Source organism: Nelumbo lutea, chromosome 2, assembly GCF_056320005.1.
Source record: "Nelumbo lutea isolate HS-2025 chromosome 2, American lotus-T2T, whole genome shotgun sequence".
In the NCBI taxonomy this organism is placed as follows: Eukaryota; Viridiplantae; Streptophyta; class Magnoliopsida; order Proteales; family Nelumbonaceae; genus Nelumbo; species Nelumbo lutea.
This window is the reverse complement of record NC_142685.1, coordinates 51,707,610-51,725,415: the sequence shown is the minus strand read 5'-3', so window position 1 is coordinate 51,725,415 and position 17,806 is coordinate 51,707,610. Positions and strand designations below refer to the sequence as shown.

The 17,806-nt window shown below is 38.7% G+C and overlaps 1 protein-coding gene across 1 annotated transcript; it reads left to right on the top strand.

The window, feature by feature from the left end:
* The first annotated feature begins 282 nt into the window (after positions 1–282).
* On the top strand, positions 283–11,017 carry LOC148870647 (methylsterol monooxygenase 2-2). Its single transcript, XM_088971424.1, has 7 exons — positions 283–700; positions 1,732–1,869; positions 3,932–4,077; positions 4,253–4,372; positions 4,491–4,703; positions 4,806–4,886; positions 10,574–11,017. Exons 1-7 carry the CDS (start codon positions 671–673, stop codon positions 10,653–10,655), a joined length of 810 nt encoding a protein of 269 aa, XP_088827550.1. The 5' UTR covers positions 283–670; the 3' UTR covers positions 10,656–11,017.
* The last annotated feature ends 6,789 nt before the right edge of the window (positions 11,018–17,806 follow it).

Here is a 17,806-nt window from a genome sequence, read left to right as displayed (position 1 = left end):
ATTATCTATTTGAGTTATTCCTAAGTTACACTGCACGACTTCTTTTCTAATTATATCCATTTTAGTTTTACCATTATAATCCACAAAAGCATTCACGCCTGTTACCGATAATCTTGTTCCCTTGTCCTGGTCCATACAACATATCTCTACCCCAATTTATTTTATTTTAATTAATCAATTAAATTTTAATTAATTTAAAATCAATTACACTTAATAAAGCTCGTACATCGCAAGGTTCCCTCGGTGGAGCTACTCGAGTTTTTTTCTTTTCTTTATTTTTTTGTCAAAGCATTAAAAGAAGACTGATCTACCATCATCCGCTAGCCACCTGGACCCTGCAGCGTTGTGGCTTTGAGATAACTGCCTGTGTTTTTTTAAGTAAGCCTTTTCTTAAGCCATTTTAAGCCTGAAACTACTTGTGTTTGGCGTGGGATATTATTGCCCTTCTTCACATGGACAGTCTGTCACGGCCGTGGGATGGTGGTGTGTCTCGACCAGAAGTCTCGAACCCAAATATAGGGCTCACACACTTCCACTTTCTTCATCTCGCTTTGTTCCCTCCACTTCTTTTTTTATTTCTTTCTTCCTTTTTTTTTTTCATCTTCCTCTCGAATCTTCTTTCGTTCTCTGTTATCACGCGCCGGAGGTCGAGCTCTCCTCGCCGGTATTAATGGCATCTCTTCTGGAATCTTGCTGGCTGGTACTGATTCTACGTACACTACATCTCTGTAATTTCGTGGTTTAAATTGTGCGTTTCTTTATTTGTTTACTGCATCTCTTTCCATGGATTTTTTTATATGCTTCTCTTTCTTTTTCCGTTTCTCTCTTTCTATGATTATATGATATGACATTGTTGGTCCTGGATCCGTGGATGTCTTGGCTTTATGCAAAAACGACTATTCTCGTTTAATCTTGTCATATTCTTGAGTTGGAAATGCAGGGTGGTTTGATTGATTTTCTTTGAATTTTTTATTTTATCCTATTTTTTTGCTGAGATATGATTCTGATTCAAGTGTGGATTGCGAGTCCTGGACCTTTTTGGAAGCTTTAGAGGTTCGAATGGTTTTTTGAACTGTAATCAGGAATACTGTAAGGGATGTTTTTCTCAGTATTAACTAATACTGTAATAGTCGCAGCTCGGTTTTGAATTATACGTAGATTATGTAAAAGTAATGTCTTAAACATGAAATAAGAGCTTTCAATTCTGTTGACACGTTTGTCAATCTGCATGGTGTGGTAAGCAATTTTATTGTGATCAATACTGGTCATTTTGCTCTAATAAGCAAATTAATTAATTGTTTTGACCTCGTTTTTATTTTTATTTACTTTTTTTTGCTTTCCCTTCTTCTGAGCTCTTCCCAATGTAGAACTGTAATGATGTTACTTGGAAAAACTTGCAAGTACTGATCCTCTATACTGATCATCTTGAATTCTTTTTGAACATTCAGTTTTCCTCCCTTGTATTGCAAAGTATTTTTCTTTTTTCGGTTTTTTATTTTGCCTTAAAAGCTTATATGGACCAATGGTAATGGTTTATCGAGGCTTGTCTACTACCTTTTTGGTGCTTTATCCATGTCATAATTCCATACTGTCAGCGATGTTTTCTTAAGTTTGGCCTGAATGTCCCCCCTCTCTTCCTGTTTTTTATTTGAATGATATCATAACCCCATTTTCTGCGAGATAGCTTTGTTATCTAACTGTAAGACTTTTCTTTTTTGGTTTATGATGCAGTACGTGATCACTCATTTCAGTGATTTTCAACTGGCTTCTTTGGGAAGTTTCATTCTTCATGAGAGTGTCTTTTTCTTATCAGGACTTCCTTTTATATATCTTGAAAGGGCAGGATACCTGAGCAAATACAAAATTCAGGTGCTTTCTCCTCTCTTAGCTTTCTTAATGGTGAACAAGAAAATGAAAATCCAAGTTTCAATATCTTTGTTTAAGACATCCTGTGGAGTTATACTTTATCAGAGACACAAGGAGGGTTGATACAGCTGTCCAGTTTGGAGGGGATTTCTCTATTATACTGTGCCTTAGTATTGGCAGTTTGGTGTGCATCCGCCTTTTTGTGCATGCTATGCATCCCATTTACCATCCACACCTGTGCACCATAGGTGTATGGGCAGTACCATCTATATGTATCATAAAACAGGATGTGTTTTACAGGTGGCTACATACACAGAAGTTGAGGCTTCTCTGGCTCTTAGAATGAGAACTTGCATCATGTTACTGCAATTGTGAAATATTGGATTTCAACAGTCTCTACAGTCTTTTTCTAGTCAGAGCTTGTTTTCATTAACTGCAATATGCAAACATAATTTGTGCAAAATGACATACATTTCTTTACATTGATATCTGTGATATCTGGATATGGCAAGGAAATTTTTGGTTCTGGATAAGTTGTCAGATATGACATTTACACTAAAAATTGAAGTATCTACACAGTGTCGTCCATGTATGGGTATTTGGGTATCATAGATTGATATTGCTCCTGTTCATTATGTGACTCTTATAGTCAAATGTTAGCATAGTCTGATCTCTTGTACTGTTGGAATTTATTTAAAAAATGGCCTATGCATTCCTTAAGGTTGTGTTTGGTTTGAAGGAAAAAGTAGGGAAAGGAAGGGAAAAGCAGGGAAACCTATACAAGTTTTGTAAAGGTTTCCTTACATTTCCCTTCCTTTCCCTACCTTTTCCTTCAAACCAAACATAGCCTAACTAAACTTGTAGTGATATGTTCATATACATGCTGCCAGTTTATTTTCAATTACCTTGCAAATTCTGAAGCAAAAGGTTGTTGGAATTTCATAGAACTCTTCCTCATTGATTCCATCACTATTGTTTCATTGTTAGATGCCATTTGTTGTATGCTTGACTTTGCTTTAATGTCCATAAAGCGAAAGTTTCATATCCAAATTCCAGGGAGCAGGGATATGGCTAATGTTTTGGAATTATGTGTTCTCATTTTAATATCATTGTCATTTTATTCTTTTATATTTTATATTTTTAAGTATAATTTAATTTGATATGTAACAATGTCCAGTATAAAACACATGTGTACACACATAATAGAGACATGATTCTTGAGGATACCCAAAGGATTTGGTTTTCCTTTTCTATTTCCATTCAGAAAAAAATATAAAGAAATACATAGAAGAAAGGTCTATCACTCTATGTTGAGTTCATACACAAAAATTTCCACATCTCAAGGTGGCAAGGTCAGGACCAATTACCAAAGTAGGAAGGTTAGACAAGATAAAGATCATCAAGTGCCGATTTCAATGGGGCTGACCATTGCTTCCAGTTATCCCTGCCTCAAACTAAATGATATCACTCCTGGTAAACGACTTGATATTATTACTTGGTTTGGTGGTTCTTTGTGGTATGGTTTCTCTATTCTCTGCTTAGAAGTTAGGAATGTCTAACCACCAAAGATCATCTGGTGGAAATTCCTGCAAGTCCTTTTAATCTATTTGACAAAGGGACCATTGCTTGGTGCAGTGGTAAAATCATGGGCTGATGAGTATGAAAGTATGAGTTCAAGTTTGGGAGTGGCCACTTTGTGCAAACTGCACAAAATGCGAAAGGTTAGGTCCATATCCAGTACACTCCTCCCAACATTCTGGATAGTTGAGACCAACATTGGATAATGGTCTTTTTATTAGTTTACCATGTGGACAGGGACGATGGTGCCATATTCCAAACCTGTCTTTTTAATCATTGCTTTATCAATTAAAGCATTGCTGGAAGTATTCCATCCTTTTACTGCTTCAAGATGTCCTTTGCTTTTATCAAACATTGTCCTACATTAAATAAGTTAAGAAGGGATTTGATTCAGGATGTGAATTGCAATGTGCTGTTCTGGTAATAAAAGGGGATTCCTCTTGCTTGAACTATATTTTTTAGTCTAATAAGTTGTGGTTGTCTGCAGTCCAAAAATAATACCCCTGCTGCTCAGGAGAAATGTATTACCCGCCTATTGCTATATCATTTTGGTGTGAATTTACCTGTCATGGTTCTTTCCTATCCTGTCTTCAGATACATGGGCATGCGAAGTACTCTGCCGTTGCCGTCCTGGTATTTTCAGGTTCTTTAGATGATAAAGCTTCAATTTCCAAACATTTTGCAGTTATTCATGCTTATTATTTTAAACAAGCTGCGTTTGTTCCTTTTAATGCCTTCTATGTTTTCCCCTGATGTGTAGTTAGCATTATCCTGTTTGGAGTGACTATAGATGTTTATGGTTCTTCAGGAAAGTTGTATTGCTGCAAATTTTGTTCTACTTCATCCTTGAAGACTTTGTGTTCTATTGGGGGCACAGAATATTACATACAAAATGGTTGTACAAGCATGTTCACAGTGTCCATCATGAGTAAGCGATATAGATATTTTTAGTTAAAAAATTTAACAAAACTTCATTCTTCAAAAAAAAACTTCGATTCAGTTCCTCCTCCATCAATCTCTTATAGGTCGATTTGTCTCATGACCAGATATGCTACTCCATTTGGACTGACTTCTGAGTATGCTCACCCTGCTGAGATATTATTCCTTGGATTTGCAACCATTGTTGGCCCTGCTATCACTGGGCCTCATCTATTAACTTTGTGGTTGTGGATGGTATTAAGAGTCTTGGAGACAGTTGAGGCACACTGTGGGTACCATTTCCCCTGGAGCCCTTCAAATTTTTTTCCTTTATATGGAGGGTGAGTTGCCATTATCTCCTTGTTGCTTTAGTTTGGGGCATGTTTGTTTGTATCACTTACTAACTTTTTATGCCTGAAAACATTTGTTGCAAAATTTCACAGAGCTGATTTTCATGACTATCATCATCGAATACTTTATACTAAATCTGGCAACTACTCATCGACTTTTATTTACATGGATTGGTAAGTTCTTTCAGCCTCTGTCTTGTTACTATTTCATACCATACTTGTTATGGTAAATGTGTTATTTGGTCTTTTTTTCTTCTATCCATGCAATGTTTTTTTTTACTGTTAAATATCTACGATAATTCTTCTGTTAACTTATTGTTATTTATACTTTGTTTGACACATTTTGTATTTGTGTTTTCTGGTGATTCATTGGAAACACATTAATATATATTTTTTGGAAATAGGTTATATTTGTGAATTGTGGTGGTTTTTTTTTTTTTTTTTATTTACTGATAACTGGAATGCAAGATAGTGTGATTCTACATTGCTTTTAATTCTGGAATTTGGATTATGGTTGATATAGAGTTTATGTGCTAGGGGCCATTGGCCTATTGCATAGTGTAATGATAAAACAGTGGGCTAGCAAGCAAAACAGCACAGGTTTGAGTCTCAGAATGGCCACTTTGTGCCAAAAAAGCCAAAGGTTAGGTCTGTATCCAGCCCACCACTCCTAAGACCCCAAAAAACGGGGACCCCCATTGTGTAATGGCCTCTATAGAGTATGCATTTACTCGATCTGTTACCAGGATTTGTGAACACCATTTAGATCTGTGTGAAGTAAACACTATCTTTGTTCTTTGTATAACCAGTGGCAAATAATGATAATTTATGGGGACAAGGAAATGGTCCAAGAACTCGTGTGAACTCTGTAAGTTCAGCAGACATTCTTTTCCTCAGTTGTGCCATCCAAGGATTTGGTTTCTGTAGAAATGCACCATTATATAGAGTTCAGTAGTTTACTTTAGACCAAACACACTACGATGTGTATAAAAGTTTTTTGTCAACTTCTGCATAGGCAAGAGTTAGAAATTGGATGATTAGGCTGATTAGGGGAAAATACCTCTTAGTCAGAAAATTCTTGCAAATTTGTTATTTGAGAAATGTTTATCCATGTGGAGAATGGTCATACTTGCGAGGCTGTAGAAGAATCACATCTTGCATTGCTACTAGCAAACTCATATCGCCTATGAGACTCATATAGAACTTCCTGAAGAATGTTGAAGGTCACAGTCAAGTCTGATTGCGCCTATACCAATTATTGTTGTCAAAGTCTAGGCAAAGCTATATGAGAAGAAAGTACAGCTAAAGCTTCTCCGTAAGGTTTAACAACACAAACTTTTCAACAAATATGCAAACAACAGGAATAGGAAGTCTTATCTGTAAGCTTCAAGTGGATGATTGTGACTCATGAGATTGAGAACCCATAGTTAATCAAAGAAAATATCCTTAATTTTTTTAACAGCTGATCCATTTTCGGGCTCTTCTGGGCCTGGACCTGGAAAGTCTGCCCTCCTGATCCTAGCATGCATTCATGCATTGGGCTTCGTTGAGATCTCTTGTAACTCAAGCCCAAGGTTCCTATAACATACATGCATTTTTTATGATACTATGATAGGCTCGTATGGACACAAAGCCACACACACATACAGGAGTGGATCTGTTAAAGTTAGTAACATCATAGGTTTGTTCCATGTCTCTACAAGACTTGAAAACTCTCAAAGTGTTGTTGGCAGGTGGAACAAACCTATGATGTACCTAGCATTGTTTGTTACTAGCAGATCCGGACTCCACATGTACATATGGTGACAACCAAATTTGCTCAAGTTTCTGAGACCGGTTTGCCAGACACTATGACAAAGAGCCTAGTCAAGAAGAGGATCTCTGCAAATTCGATTGTAGTTGTGTCAATGGGTTTGAGCTCAGGGCTGGGATCCAAAGGCCATGGAGACATGCTTCTTTATATCTGTCTGGATCTACTGAAGATAGCAGTTTGGACTCTGATCTTGTGGTCACTTGTTGGCCTATTATCTTTGACAGTCAAGTTTGGATGTTCAATCGACTGGGGAGATTTCGTAAAGCATTAAAATGGTGTCCGGCATTGGGTCTCTTGAAACAGATATAAGGCTTTCAGCTGGAACTACTGATAATTCGAAAGATACTAATGGTGGGGATAATGTTATTGTTGGGATGGTGAACTGGGTTGATGATAGGTTGAAGGAGGTTTTGGATTTGGATAACTCAGAGACTTGTTTTGAGGTGGTGATTGTAAGGGTGGGAGTGGACTGGGGACGCAAGAGGAAGGTTGACTGCAAAGTTGAAAGGGTAGATACATCCAGAATTTGTGATGAGTCAAACCAGGACGGCGTAGTCAAAGAAGGTTGTTTTACAGAAGCAGCTTTGGAGGGAGGGGTTATTGTGCCTGGGGACGTGCTTGTGAGAAGGGACTAACCTAAGTCTGGGATACAGGCCTATAGTAGGAAGAAGTATAGGACAAAACCTTGGAGGATAAAGACACTTCAGATGAAGATTGTGAGGAGGATGGTGACCTAGAGGAAAATACCATGATTGATGAAACTTGTATGGTGGGAAATTCAGTTGATTTGGAAGTAGTTGTGAATACTGAAGTTAAAGTTAGCAAAATTATGGGTTTATTCTTTTTGGGAGGGTAGGAGATCGCAAGAAAGGCTTTCGGAGAGTTGAAAAAGAAGTTTCAGTAAGCATAGTCCCAGGAGCAATTTGGTAGTAGGGGGTGACCAAGGTTTACAGGTTTGGATGACTCTGTTAAAATCGATGGCCAAGAAAGTGTTTACAAAGTAGCTCTAGTTGTGAAAGATGTCCTGGTTAAAGATCTTGATGTCAGGGGTGAGGCAAGTGCTAAGGAGATATTGGTAGTCTGTGATAGGAAGGATCCGGAATTGATACCTAATGCAGCAAAAAGATTTAAAAGGCAGAAAAGTCAAAGGGTTGTGCAAATTTCTAAGGTTTTTTGGTATAGGGGTTTATTTGGTATTGCTCTGAACAAGAAGGTAAAGAAGGTTAAGAAGGGGATCAAGAAAATTACAGTGGAGTTGAGAAGTTGGAATAGCTGTGCTGAAGGTGTGGGTTGGCACATAGTTCAAGGTTGCCGGTTTCTTGTCTGGTTATTCTTGTAGTTCTTGGTGGGGGTTTTGGACTTTTTAGGGTGATATCTTATCACTGTACTGTACTGTCTTTTTTTATTTTACTATTTTTTCCTTTTTACGATTTCTATCTTCAAAATATTGATATACGTACAATATTTATACATAATGTATGTAGATATGTACACTATGTACTAATACATAGTTGGCTTGAGCCATTTAGACAAGCACACTACATGTTTCTTTTAATCCTCTAAACTGGATTGTACAACCTGAAGAAACAATCCCACCCAGGTCTGCCTGAGTCAGAACCAACCTGATTTGTTTGGATTGGGTTGGACCTACACTACATCACCCTAATTCTGTACTAGCCTGCCCAAGTTGCATTCCTGGCTAGATATAAGCACCTAGCAATTTGAAACATGCATTGAGGCTTTAACTTCACATGCTTTTGACACACTATCTGTGTGTGTGTGTGTGTGTGTGTGTGTGTGGACGCGCCTGTTTGCATGATAGTGTGGCACTGGAAATCCAAACTGTTGACTCATTTACCATGATCGTGATCAATGATGGGTGATGAAATGACTGTCTGTAGTACATTTATCAAAAAAAAAAGACTGTCTGTAGCACTTAGTTCCCATCCTTACTACTAACTCTGGCAATTTTTGAATGGACCGACCCATTTGACCTACAGCCCGGTTCCAAAGCAGGTACAGTTTCCTAAAAAAATTATAATGTTATATAAGAATATATATCATGTATATACATATACATACATATGAATGTATATATAAAATGAGAGAAAGTACACTAAGATGGTTTAGTGACATGCATAGAAGACCATTGTCAGCACCTGTAAGAAGCAGCAACCTGTTGCAAGTTGAAGGGACTAGAAGGGCTAGGGGTAAACCAGAAAGGATATGGGTCGAAGTAGTAAGAAATAATTTGAGCACTCATAATTTAACAATTGATATGGCTTTAAGCAGAACAGAATGGTGATAGCCAACCTTATATAATTGGGTTAAGCAAGGTTTAAAAAACTGACTTGGAACCGGAACTGTTTTGGCCACCAATTTTTGGGTCGACAGTTTCAATCATCCAGTTCGAATGGACAGCCCATTCCAACTTAAAAAAGTAAAATAAGAAATGGCCAAAAACTGTTGAATGGGTAGACAGTTCGACCGCTTGGGTCAGTGGGTCGCTGACCAAATCGATGGTTTTGGCCAAGATTTCAACTCAATGAACTGCAGCTTTTGGGTTGGCATAATCTGGGGGGTGTGAGTTGGTCGGTGTGGGGATTGCCAAATATTTGCATCTCTGACATGGTGAAGCTCTATTCTGCCTGTTTTTTGATGATGAGCCTTTCCATTTCTTTTTCTTTTAGGATTTCCTTGCCTGATTGCTCCAGTGTCTCATGCGTCACTGATGAGAAATCGCTATAGTGGTTTGTAACAGAAACGCAACATCTTAGTTTGAAGATGATAAACAATAGAAGGGTACATTTGGGATTTAAAAAAAAATTAATGGGCATGTGAAACAGTCATGAGTGTTTCCTTAACAGATTGCCTATTTGTGTTATGTGGGGCCATCATATAAGGTATATATAAGTAGGTTTTAAAAGTTCAGGGTACTTTTAAGTAGATTCCGAAATATACAGGGTATATACAAGTAATTATTAAGCTCCGATGTTGTGTGTAATCTATTTTAGTAGTACACACTCACCAACCTTTGATTTGTAGTGCTTAATTACTTGGTTGGTGGAAATGCACATGGTTCCAACTTCCATTCTAATCCCAATAAAGGGTAAGGCCAGCTGTTGGGAAAAGCACCCATCCGTAGGCTTGAGGACTGCCTATGTGGTTCGACATTTTGGTCTGCATCCTTTTGTGGTATTGGTGCACAGACCAGAGAGGGTATCAGTTCGAATGCTCCTTAGGTGTACATTTTGCATGTCATGCATGACGCTTACAGAGATAATTGAATTCCGTCATGTAATTAGGTTATCAATGCAGAAGGCATATCAGTTTGATGCTGTAGGGACTGTGGAACGAAGTTATGACATTCCGTCTTGCTGATGTATTCTCTTTTCTTTACTTTTTCTTTTTTTTTTTTTTTTTGATTGGATGCTTCTCTGATCAGCTGATGTTTGAAAGTATTGAAAGCATTTCGTCTTTGTTAAGACAAGTTTAAAATGTTGAATGGGTGGGAAAATTTTAATCTATATTTTGACAACACTTAACATGGACTTATGTCCCTGTATCTAGAATCTAAGGCTCTAGATTGTGAAAGTGCTCGCTGCTGGTTTATGTTTTCTTAGTTACTCCTTGATGGAGGTATACAAAAAACTAGTTACTGATATCCACATTACTTCTGAACTATTGATACTGGGCCAAAGGTGAGAAGAAAATTACCTTTCTTCCTTGTCTATTGCATGTGGAGAAGAAAATAAAATTATTTCCCTGTATATTTAAGCATGTACCTAAAGAGAGATTTCACATGTAGTGCTGGTATGCTTTCTTATCAGTCTACATCATTCCGTTTGTTTCGTTTCCTATTTTTCTCCCTAATCCTATTACTCCTGTTGAGTTTTTGATGGTGATCCATGAAACATTCTAAATTTTGTAAACATACCCTTTTCACATGGGCTATGATGCTGATGCTGAACAGCGTTACATCAATGATATTTGCTAATTGTCTTATTGACTAATCATTGGCTGGTGGGGTTCCTCTTTTATGCTTCAGGATATTTGGTACGGATAAGGGTTACCGAAAATTGAAGGAACTGCAGAATATTGGAGCTGAAGTTGGAGACAAACTGATGTAATGGGGAGGGATATTTGACTCGTGATATCAGAGGATGATGAGTTTCTAGACAAAAGGCATCTCAAAATGGTCTCTTTACTGCCTTATCTTGGCTCATCATCTCCTGCATTTTTTTGTTTAGCTGGTAGAAGGCAGGTTGTGGTTTTAGGTGTGCCATAATGTGGAATTCTTGTAAGGATTTGTGTTGTGGACATTTTGTGCTCTCCTCCTATTCCTGAAATGTATGGAAGCTGCTCCTTTAATTGTTCAGGCTTTCTGGGGGTGCTGATGGTTCAACCCAACTCCTATACATTGAATAGGTTTCAATACCGGATTTTCTCGAGGGCGATACTTATTCTGTTATATATTAATCTTGTTTTTGAATGTTGTACTGTTGAGGGCTGGCTTCCCTTTGATGATGATCCCCCAAATCCCAATCCCTTGTATTTTATACTCCTGAGTTTTCATAAATATTAAGAATTAAAAGACTGAAATACCTTACCAAAAACAAATTAAACTGAGATATGGAGATGTGCTACGGCCAACGTGAAGAGCAATTTTGTTATTATTTTACAATTTTTTCTCTATCAAGTACCAAGCCCACAACTTGAGCTGAGCAGTTAGAGATTTATGATTAGCCGAACGCAGTGGCTGGTGGGCCGTGGAATCAATGATAATTTTCCACGCCAGTAATAAAATAAATGCGACCCACGATCCATGTATTTTATCACTGGCGTGGTTTCACAGCCTGCTCAAGGCCTTCTTTTTAAAGTTATTAATGGTTTCGACTTAAGATGTTGGGGAATAGTTGGTTGTTGATGTGATATCCTACGTCAGCGAAATCTCATATCGACCGGATGGAATCTGAATCAAAATCCCTTCCAATCAGAATCGGAACCATTACCTTTATTTGGTTCAAACTAGAATTGAAATCGGAATCAAAATTGGTTGGAATGGATTTTCATTCCCAGGACGGGGGTGGAATGACCATTCTCTCATACAAGGGAATGCCATTCCATAAAAAATGAGGATGGGATTTTGATTCCTCCCAACCAAGACCCTTATTCCTGCAAACCAAATGAATCCTAAATCTGTGTTGTATTTGGTAAAAAGGAATTGTGAAATCAAGAGTCAAGACTACTGAATGGACGATGCACTCAGAAACAAACCAACAACCGGCCAAAAAGGAGAAAGGGCAAATACACACCGTTATTGACATTCAGATCTCTTATACGTCCATTTTATTTTTTATTCTATGGAAAAGTACACTACATCCCATCGCCGAATTCTGAATTCCATTGCAAACTTACAACAATTCAAAATGTCAAATACCCCACCCACACCAAAACACCAAGCTGACACTTACTCCAATCTTTTCAGGGCAGGCATAGTTTATAAATAACTAAGAAAGGAAATTCCATTATTTATATGACTGATTGATGGATCCATGGATTTGATATATCTATGGATTCATTCTGTGGTTCTAACTCATGCTGAAGTGCTGAACATAAAAAGAAAAATAAATTACATCTTACATGTTTTGGTTTCCCATGTTTAGGGAAAGTTAATAGATCGTCTGTCCCATACTAGAAAGCACCCAGAAAGTGCCCCAACACCCCATGCTAATATAAATAAATCCAACATTTTGGCTTTTGTTCATTTTTCTTTTTTGTTTGGTTTGAAGGTTGTGATGATACAATGTAAAAATCCAGGAACTCTTGCCAAGTTTTAATATGGGGCCCAAACTTCTTCAACAGCCCAAAGTGGAGGTTATTTTCTACCACAACTAGAATTGCTAATAATCAAGAGAGAGAGAGAGAGAGAGAGAGAGAGAGATGTTTGGGATTAGCCTCCATTGGGATGAGACACTTGTCCCTGGTTGTTGAGACATTTTCTCAACCAACAACTACTCTAGTGGACCAAGTTTAAAAGAGATAAGTCAAAACAAATTTTATTTTATAGGAAAATAATAAATAATAATAATAATTGAAAAGAGGTGTTGATTGTGTGTGCATGCTGGTCCACATAGAGCAAATACTTCATCGATCGTGTGGTTATTCCCGTTGGCCTACAAATAGTCCACGTCGGATGATATATATCGAGGGCCATAGGCCACTCGGTCCAACATCTCCCACTTGGCTGTATAGGCCCGAGATGTACTAGCTGCCCAGTAGTCCTGTTGACCTCATGTGCCATTTAAAATTGCCCATCAATTAAATTGGGCTTGGTCAATGGTTTGGCAACTATTTCACATGGTGGCACGCATTCAATTCATATATATATTTTTTACGTACATCAAGAACATAATGATGTTGTAGTAGCATATGATTTTTTAATCAACCCAATCTCTTTATCTTTAATGATATGGATTGTGGCCTGATCAAATTTTTGTTCATGATCGGTCTTGTAGGTGTACGATGTACCTTCCACCTTGACTTTAATGATATGGATTGTGGCCTGATCAAATTTTTGTTCATGACTGGTCTTGTAGGTGTATGATGTACCTTCCACCTTGACATTTTCAATAAACTTGTGGATCCATGTTGCTTCATTGCTTCAACTGTAGTTTTATTGCAATAAACTCCATTTTCATTGTGTGTTTTGTTACACACATTTTCTTTCTAGGAGACTGTTCTTCCTCTCAAGAAGAAAATATAATTAGTAGTAGGTTGTATCATGCAAAAATAAAACTTGCATCACAATATTTTATCAATTTCAAATCATTGCATTGCTAGGTTAATTTATAATATATATATATATATATTTTTCTCTTTGGATAATTCTTAGTATCCCTCTAATCACCTTCCAATGCAATTTCCAAGGTTATTTAACTAGCAATACCTTTTGCATATGCTAAATTTTATCAACATATCATATATAATGCTTTTTTTTTTTGCTTTAATATATAATACATTTGAGCATATGTATCTCTCTAGCCACCGAGCTCGCTTCTTCCTTTCCTTTGGTTTGCTCTTCTCGCTGGCCTGGCTTCGCTGGTAGGCTGTTCCTGACTAAGGGGCAGCTTGTTTTGTGACGTCTTCGCTGCTGCTTTTTCATTGGTTGGGCGTTGGTGTTGCTGACTTCAGTCTGGGATGACTATCACGAGGGACGGGGGGGCCTTGTCTCGAGTTCGCACCTCGAACTCCAAACTGGTTATTTGCTCGTGAGCCATCATTTTCTTGCTGTGAGTACCGAGGCGGATTGGGCTGACTATCCCCTGACCTGTTTCTGAGATTTACTTACGAGACTGGAGGAGTGTGCTGACCGTCTTTCCTCCCACGGGGCAAGACCCGACTCCCAAGAGGAGTCAGTACTTGTGAGGTCTCTTCGCCCTGATGGGGAGATTGGTTGATGTTTTGGTTAGTTCCAAGCCGATTTGGGTTTTGACCCTGATGGGGCCCTGGGTGCCAAGGTGGAACCGGTTGCTGGTTTGGATGTAGTGGAGTGAACCGGTGTTGATACTGCTGGTACAAATAGTACTGTTGGTACTGCTGGAACTGCTGCATCTGGATCTGAATAGCCCGGACGTACTGAACGATGTCATGAAACTGAGAATTGCCCGATTTTGGGGGGAACCACAAATGGCTCAGAGAAAGTTGCGCCTACCACTGGGGGAAGTGGGACACTCACTTGTGTGGTGCTCAGTGGTGCGGACAGTGATGAGACTCCAGACGCTGTGAGCGGAACAGTGAGTTGGCCGATGCACACTATAGGAGCTTGGGGGAAGGTTGGTTGTTGGGCTTGCCCCCAGGCGACGTTCATCTCGACACTTTTTTCGGTGTAGCTGGAGGATGCCATTGAGGTTGAGATTAGGTTTGAAATTGCAAAGAGATAGGGATGACCTTTCGATCGTTTCCCACAGACGACAGACGACACCAATTGATGGTGTGAAATCTAGCTACTCCTAGCTGGAGGGAAATTCGAACTCCCAATGGGCAGCGAGCTGGATCGATCTGCAAAATGATGTATCAGAGAACCTGGGATAGCTAACCCGGTGAGGTCGTTCCAATGCTTAAGTCAGTACTTATGCTGTGAATGCGAGCTGAATGCTTGAGAGCTTGAGTGCTAGTGAGTAGAATAATCACACGTACATTTGCCTTGAGATTTCAAGTCTTTATATACTGGAATAGTCGTGGGCCTTACGAAAGAGCTTCGGGATCTCCGGGCTGTGGAGATAAGGTTGGTTCTGTTCTTGAAGGAGAGTAGTACGTTGATAAGGTTTATCGTCTATCTCCGATTCAGGCGGAACTAGGATGAGTATTATCGTGATCTCGGGAAATTCGGGATCCATTGGCTCATTGTGACCTCAAGAGTTCCGGGATCTGTTGGGGAGGCCTTTGGAGTCAGTTATGCGGTGCTTCGACTCATTAGCTCCGAGCTGGAACTTCGATTCTTTAGTCCTGAACTGGATTGGGTGTCGAGGTGCCTCTACACCGAGGCGGATTTTGGGCCGAGGTGGCAGAATACCCGAATTGTGAATGTTGCGAACTGGGCTTGCTTGGATGAGTTGTCATCCTTCGATCAGATCGCGCCTACGTGTCCCCTTTTTGCTAGGTCGTGCCAAATCATCCTTCATCAGTTGGGATTAGCCTCCACTAGGATGAGACACTTGTCCCTGGTTGTTGAGACATTTTCTCAACCAGCAACTACTTTAGTGAACCGAGTTTAAAAGAGATAAGTCAAAGCAAATTTTATTTTATAGGAAAATAATAAATAATAATAATAACAATTAAAAAGAGGTGTTGATTGTTTGTACATGCTAGTCCACATTGAGCAAATACTCCATCAATCGTTTGATTATTTAAGGTATTTTATTTATTAATCCTACATCAATTCAAGACATCTTTTCATGAAACAGAAATTGAATATCTATAAGTTTCTGCCTTTGCTATTTCTTTGATTCTTCTTATATGTCCATTTAAGTCAAATAGTTTGTTTCCTTCAAGGGGAAAATTTGTATACATTCATCAAAATTTAGGAGGGCTTAAATCAATGAACATGAATACTGGAGGTTTTTTTTTTTTTCCTTCTTTTGCGTCGAGACTCGGACACGGACAATAGGAAGGGATTTATCAACTTCTAGTTCCATGAATTCTTCTGACTGGGCTCTCTTGCTTCAACGCAATTGCATCGTTCCCCAGCTCAGCGTAACTTGAGTTAGAAGAGTCCTAACAGATATTATCAATTTCATTTCTTCATTTACCACGTTTTATCCATTTTGGGCTTATCAAAATTGTGCCGAATCAACGGTTTCAGCTAGGAAATAAATCTACAAATCATTCAACATAATCAGGACACATAACTATCTCAATTTCTGTAACTGTAGCTCCTACTTCAGGCCTTCAAATATCATCCCTATAACATAACAGACACAAAAAATAATTAATGGGTGCTTGTACATTGCAAGATCATCAAAATATCGATATGCAAGTTATGCAAGATACCGAAAGTTGGAATCTTTGTGAATTCATAGATCATTATTCTTACTTTTTTATTTTGACATCATTGCATGAGAGAGATGTATTCTATCGTAAACATTTTTTGTTTGGAGAAGAAGAAATAAAGTAAATACCCCAAGTCCCAACATTTTGTCTTTATTTTGGTGTATTCACAATTTTCTATGACCTTGGATATAGACATGACATGATACTGGGTGTATTAATTCTTAAATTTTGTTATCGTATTGATATTTTGATTCTGATAATGCATATCATATCCATATTTTAATTCTTGACAAAATTATGTCCATGCAACGCGAGCACTAATGCTATGTTTGGTTTGAAGGAAAATGCAGGGAAAAGTAGGGAAATCTTTATAAATCTTATATAGTTTTTGTGTTTGATGAGGGGTAATTTGCTCCTCCAATCACATCATGACACATGTCATCACAGAACAATTGGGTCATACCTCGGCACTATGTAAGTAAACCACTTGGGACACTTCGCAACTGCATCAATGACCTCGGCACCACCCCGGTAGGGTGAAATACAAACACCTAGGTAGGACCTCAGGTTGGTGTAAGAAGCGACCTACTTCCATTGAACTACCCTGGCCCCGGTTAGCGACTTGCCTGGCGTGCCGAGCAACCTCCCCCTTAAGTGGTCAATTGTCTTTGAATTCCCCGGGATCACGATGCCAAGATGGAAGATTTGGTTATCACCCCACCCGTTTCGAACGAGATTAGATAGACATTACCTGCTTAAATGTAGACCACCTCTAGGTAGGGCTGTTCATGGGTCAGGTTGGGTTAGTTTAATATATTTTTTTCAACCGATCCGACTTGGTCGGGTTACTTAAAGAGCAAACCGAAACTGACCTGCCATTAAGCAAATTTGACCCAAACATGAAGGGTCGGTTTGGTTGGTTTGGAATTGTTTGTGAACAACCCTAAATTTGGTGTAAAATTTCCGACTCAAAAAAGGAAAACAGTCCTAAAGACAAAAGTAATTCCCATTTAACTAATGTTTTATTGTTCTTTAATGTTAAAAATAACTAAGTAACTAGAAAAAAGAAACTAGGATAGGGATTACCTAGTTAGGGAAAGACTAGGAAATCAGAAACTAAATAACTCAGTTCGGTTCGGTTTTCACACATGAATTATTGGTTTATCCCTCTTCACAACCTGAAACCGACCGGTGGTGAAGAAAAACCGAACAAATTGGGTTGGATCGATTTGGCATTGTTTGTGAACAACCCTACCTCTAGCATGGAACCACCTCCGAACTAGACAGATTGGAGATCTCACACATTTTGTGAGGCTCATGGCAGCTCTCTCTCTCTCTCTCTCTTGCTTTTTACCTCTCAAAAACTCCAACTCACTAACTTAAGCATTAGAGTGCCCACATTGGGTAAAAGTAGCCCTGGTACTCTAATCTTCGCTCTTCCTTTGCAGCTCAACCAAGTGACCTACATAGTCTGGCATCTGAGCTGTCCTCCAGCAAGGAGCTACCGGATTGTGCACTCTCAATTGGTGCCATTTGTGGGAACATGCTAGACAAAAACTAAGTTCTCACCCATTCTTTGAGCCTCAAGTAATGGCATCCTTAACCAGTAATAGTGGAGTTGATGACCTACAGATAGTGGAGCTGCCTCAATAGGTTAAGCCTCTTTATGGCTCTTGTAGGAGTAGATAGCTAGTGTCTCCAAGAGCCGATGTAGTGCAACCATGATATT

What these genes read in the sequence shown, in the direction of transcription:
- LOC148870647 (XM_088971424.1), top strand. Translation starts at nt 671, where the DNA reads ATGGCATCTCTTCTGGAATCTTGCTGGCTG. An exon ending in TGAGCAAATACAAAATTCAG is followed by an intron (nt 1,870 to 3,931) that starts GTGCTTTCTCCT and finishes GGTTGTCTGCAG; the next exon opens with TCCAAAAATAATACCCCTGC. An exon ending in GTTCACAGTGTCCATCATGA is followed by an intron (nt 4,373 to 4,490) that starts GTAAGCGATATA and finishes TCTCATGACCAG; the next exon opens with ATATGCTACTCCATTTGGAC.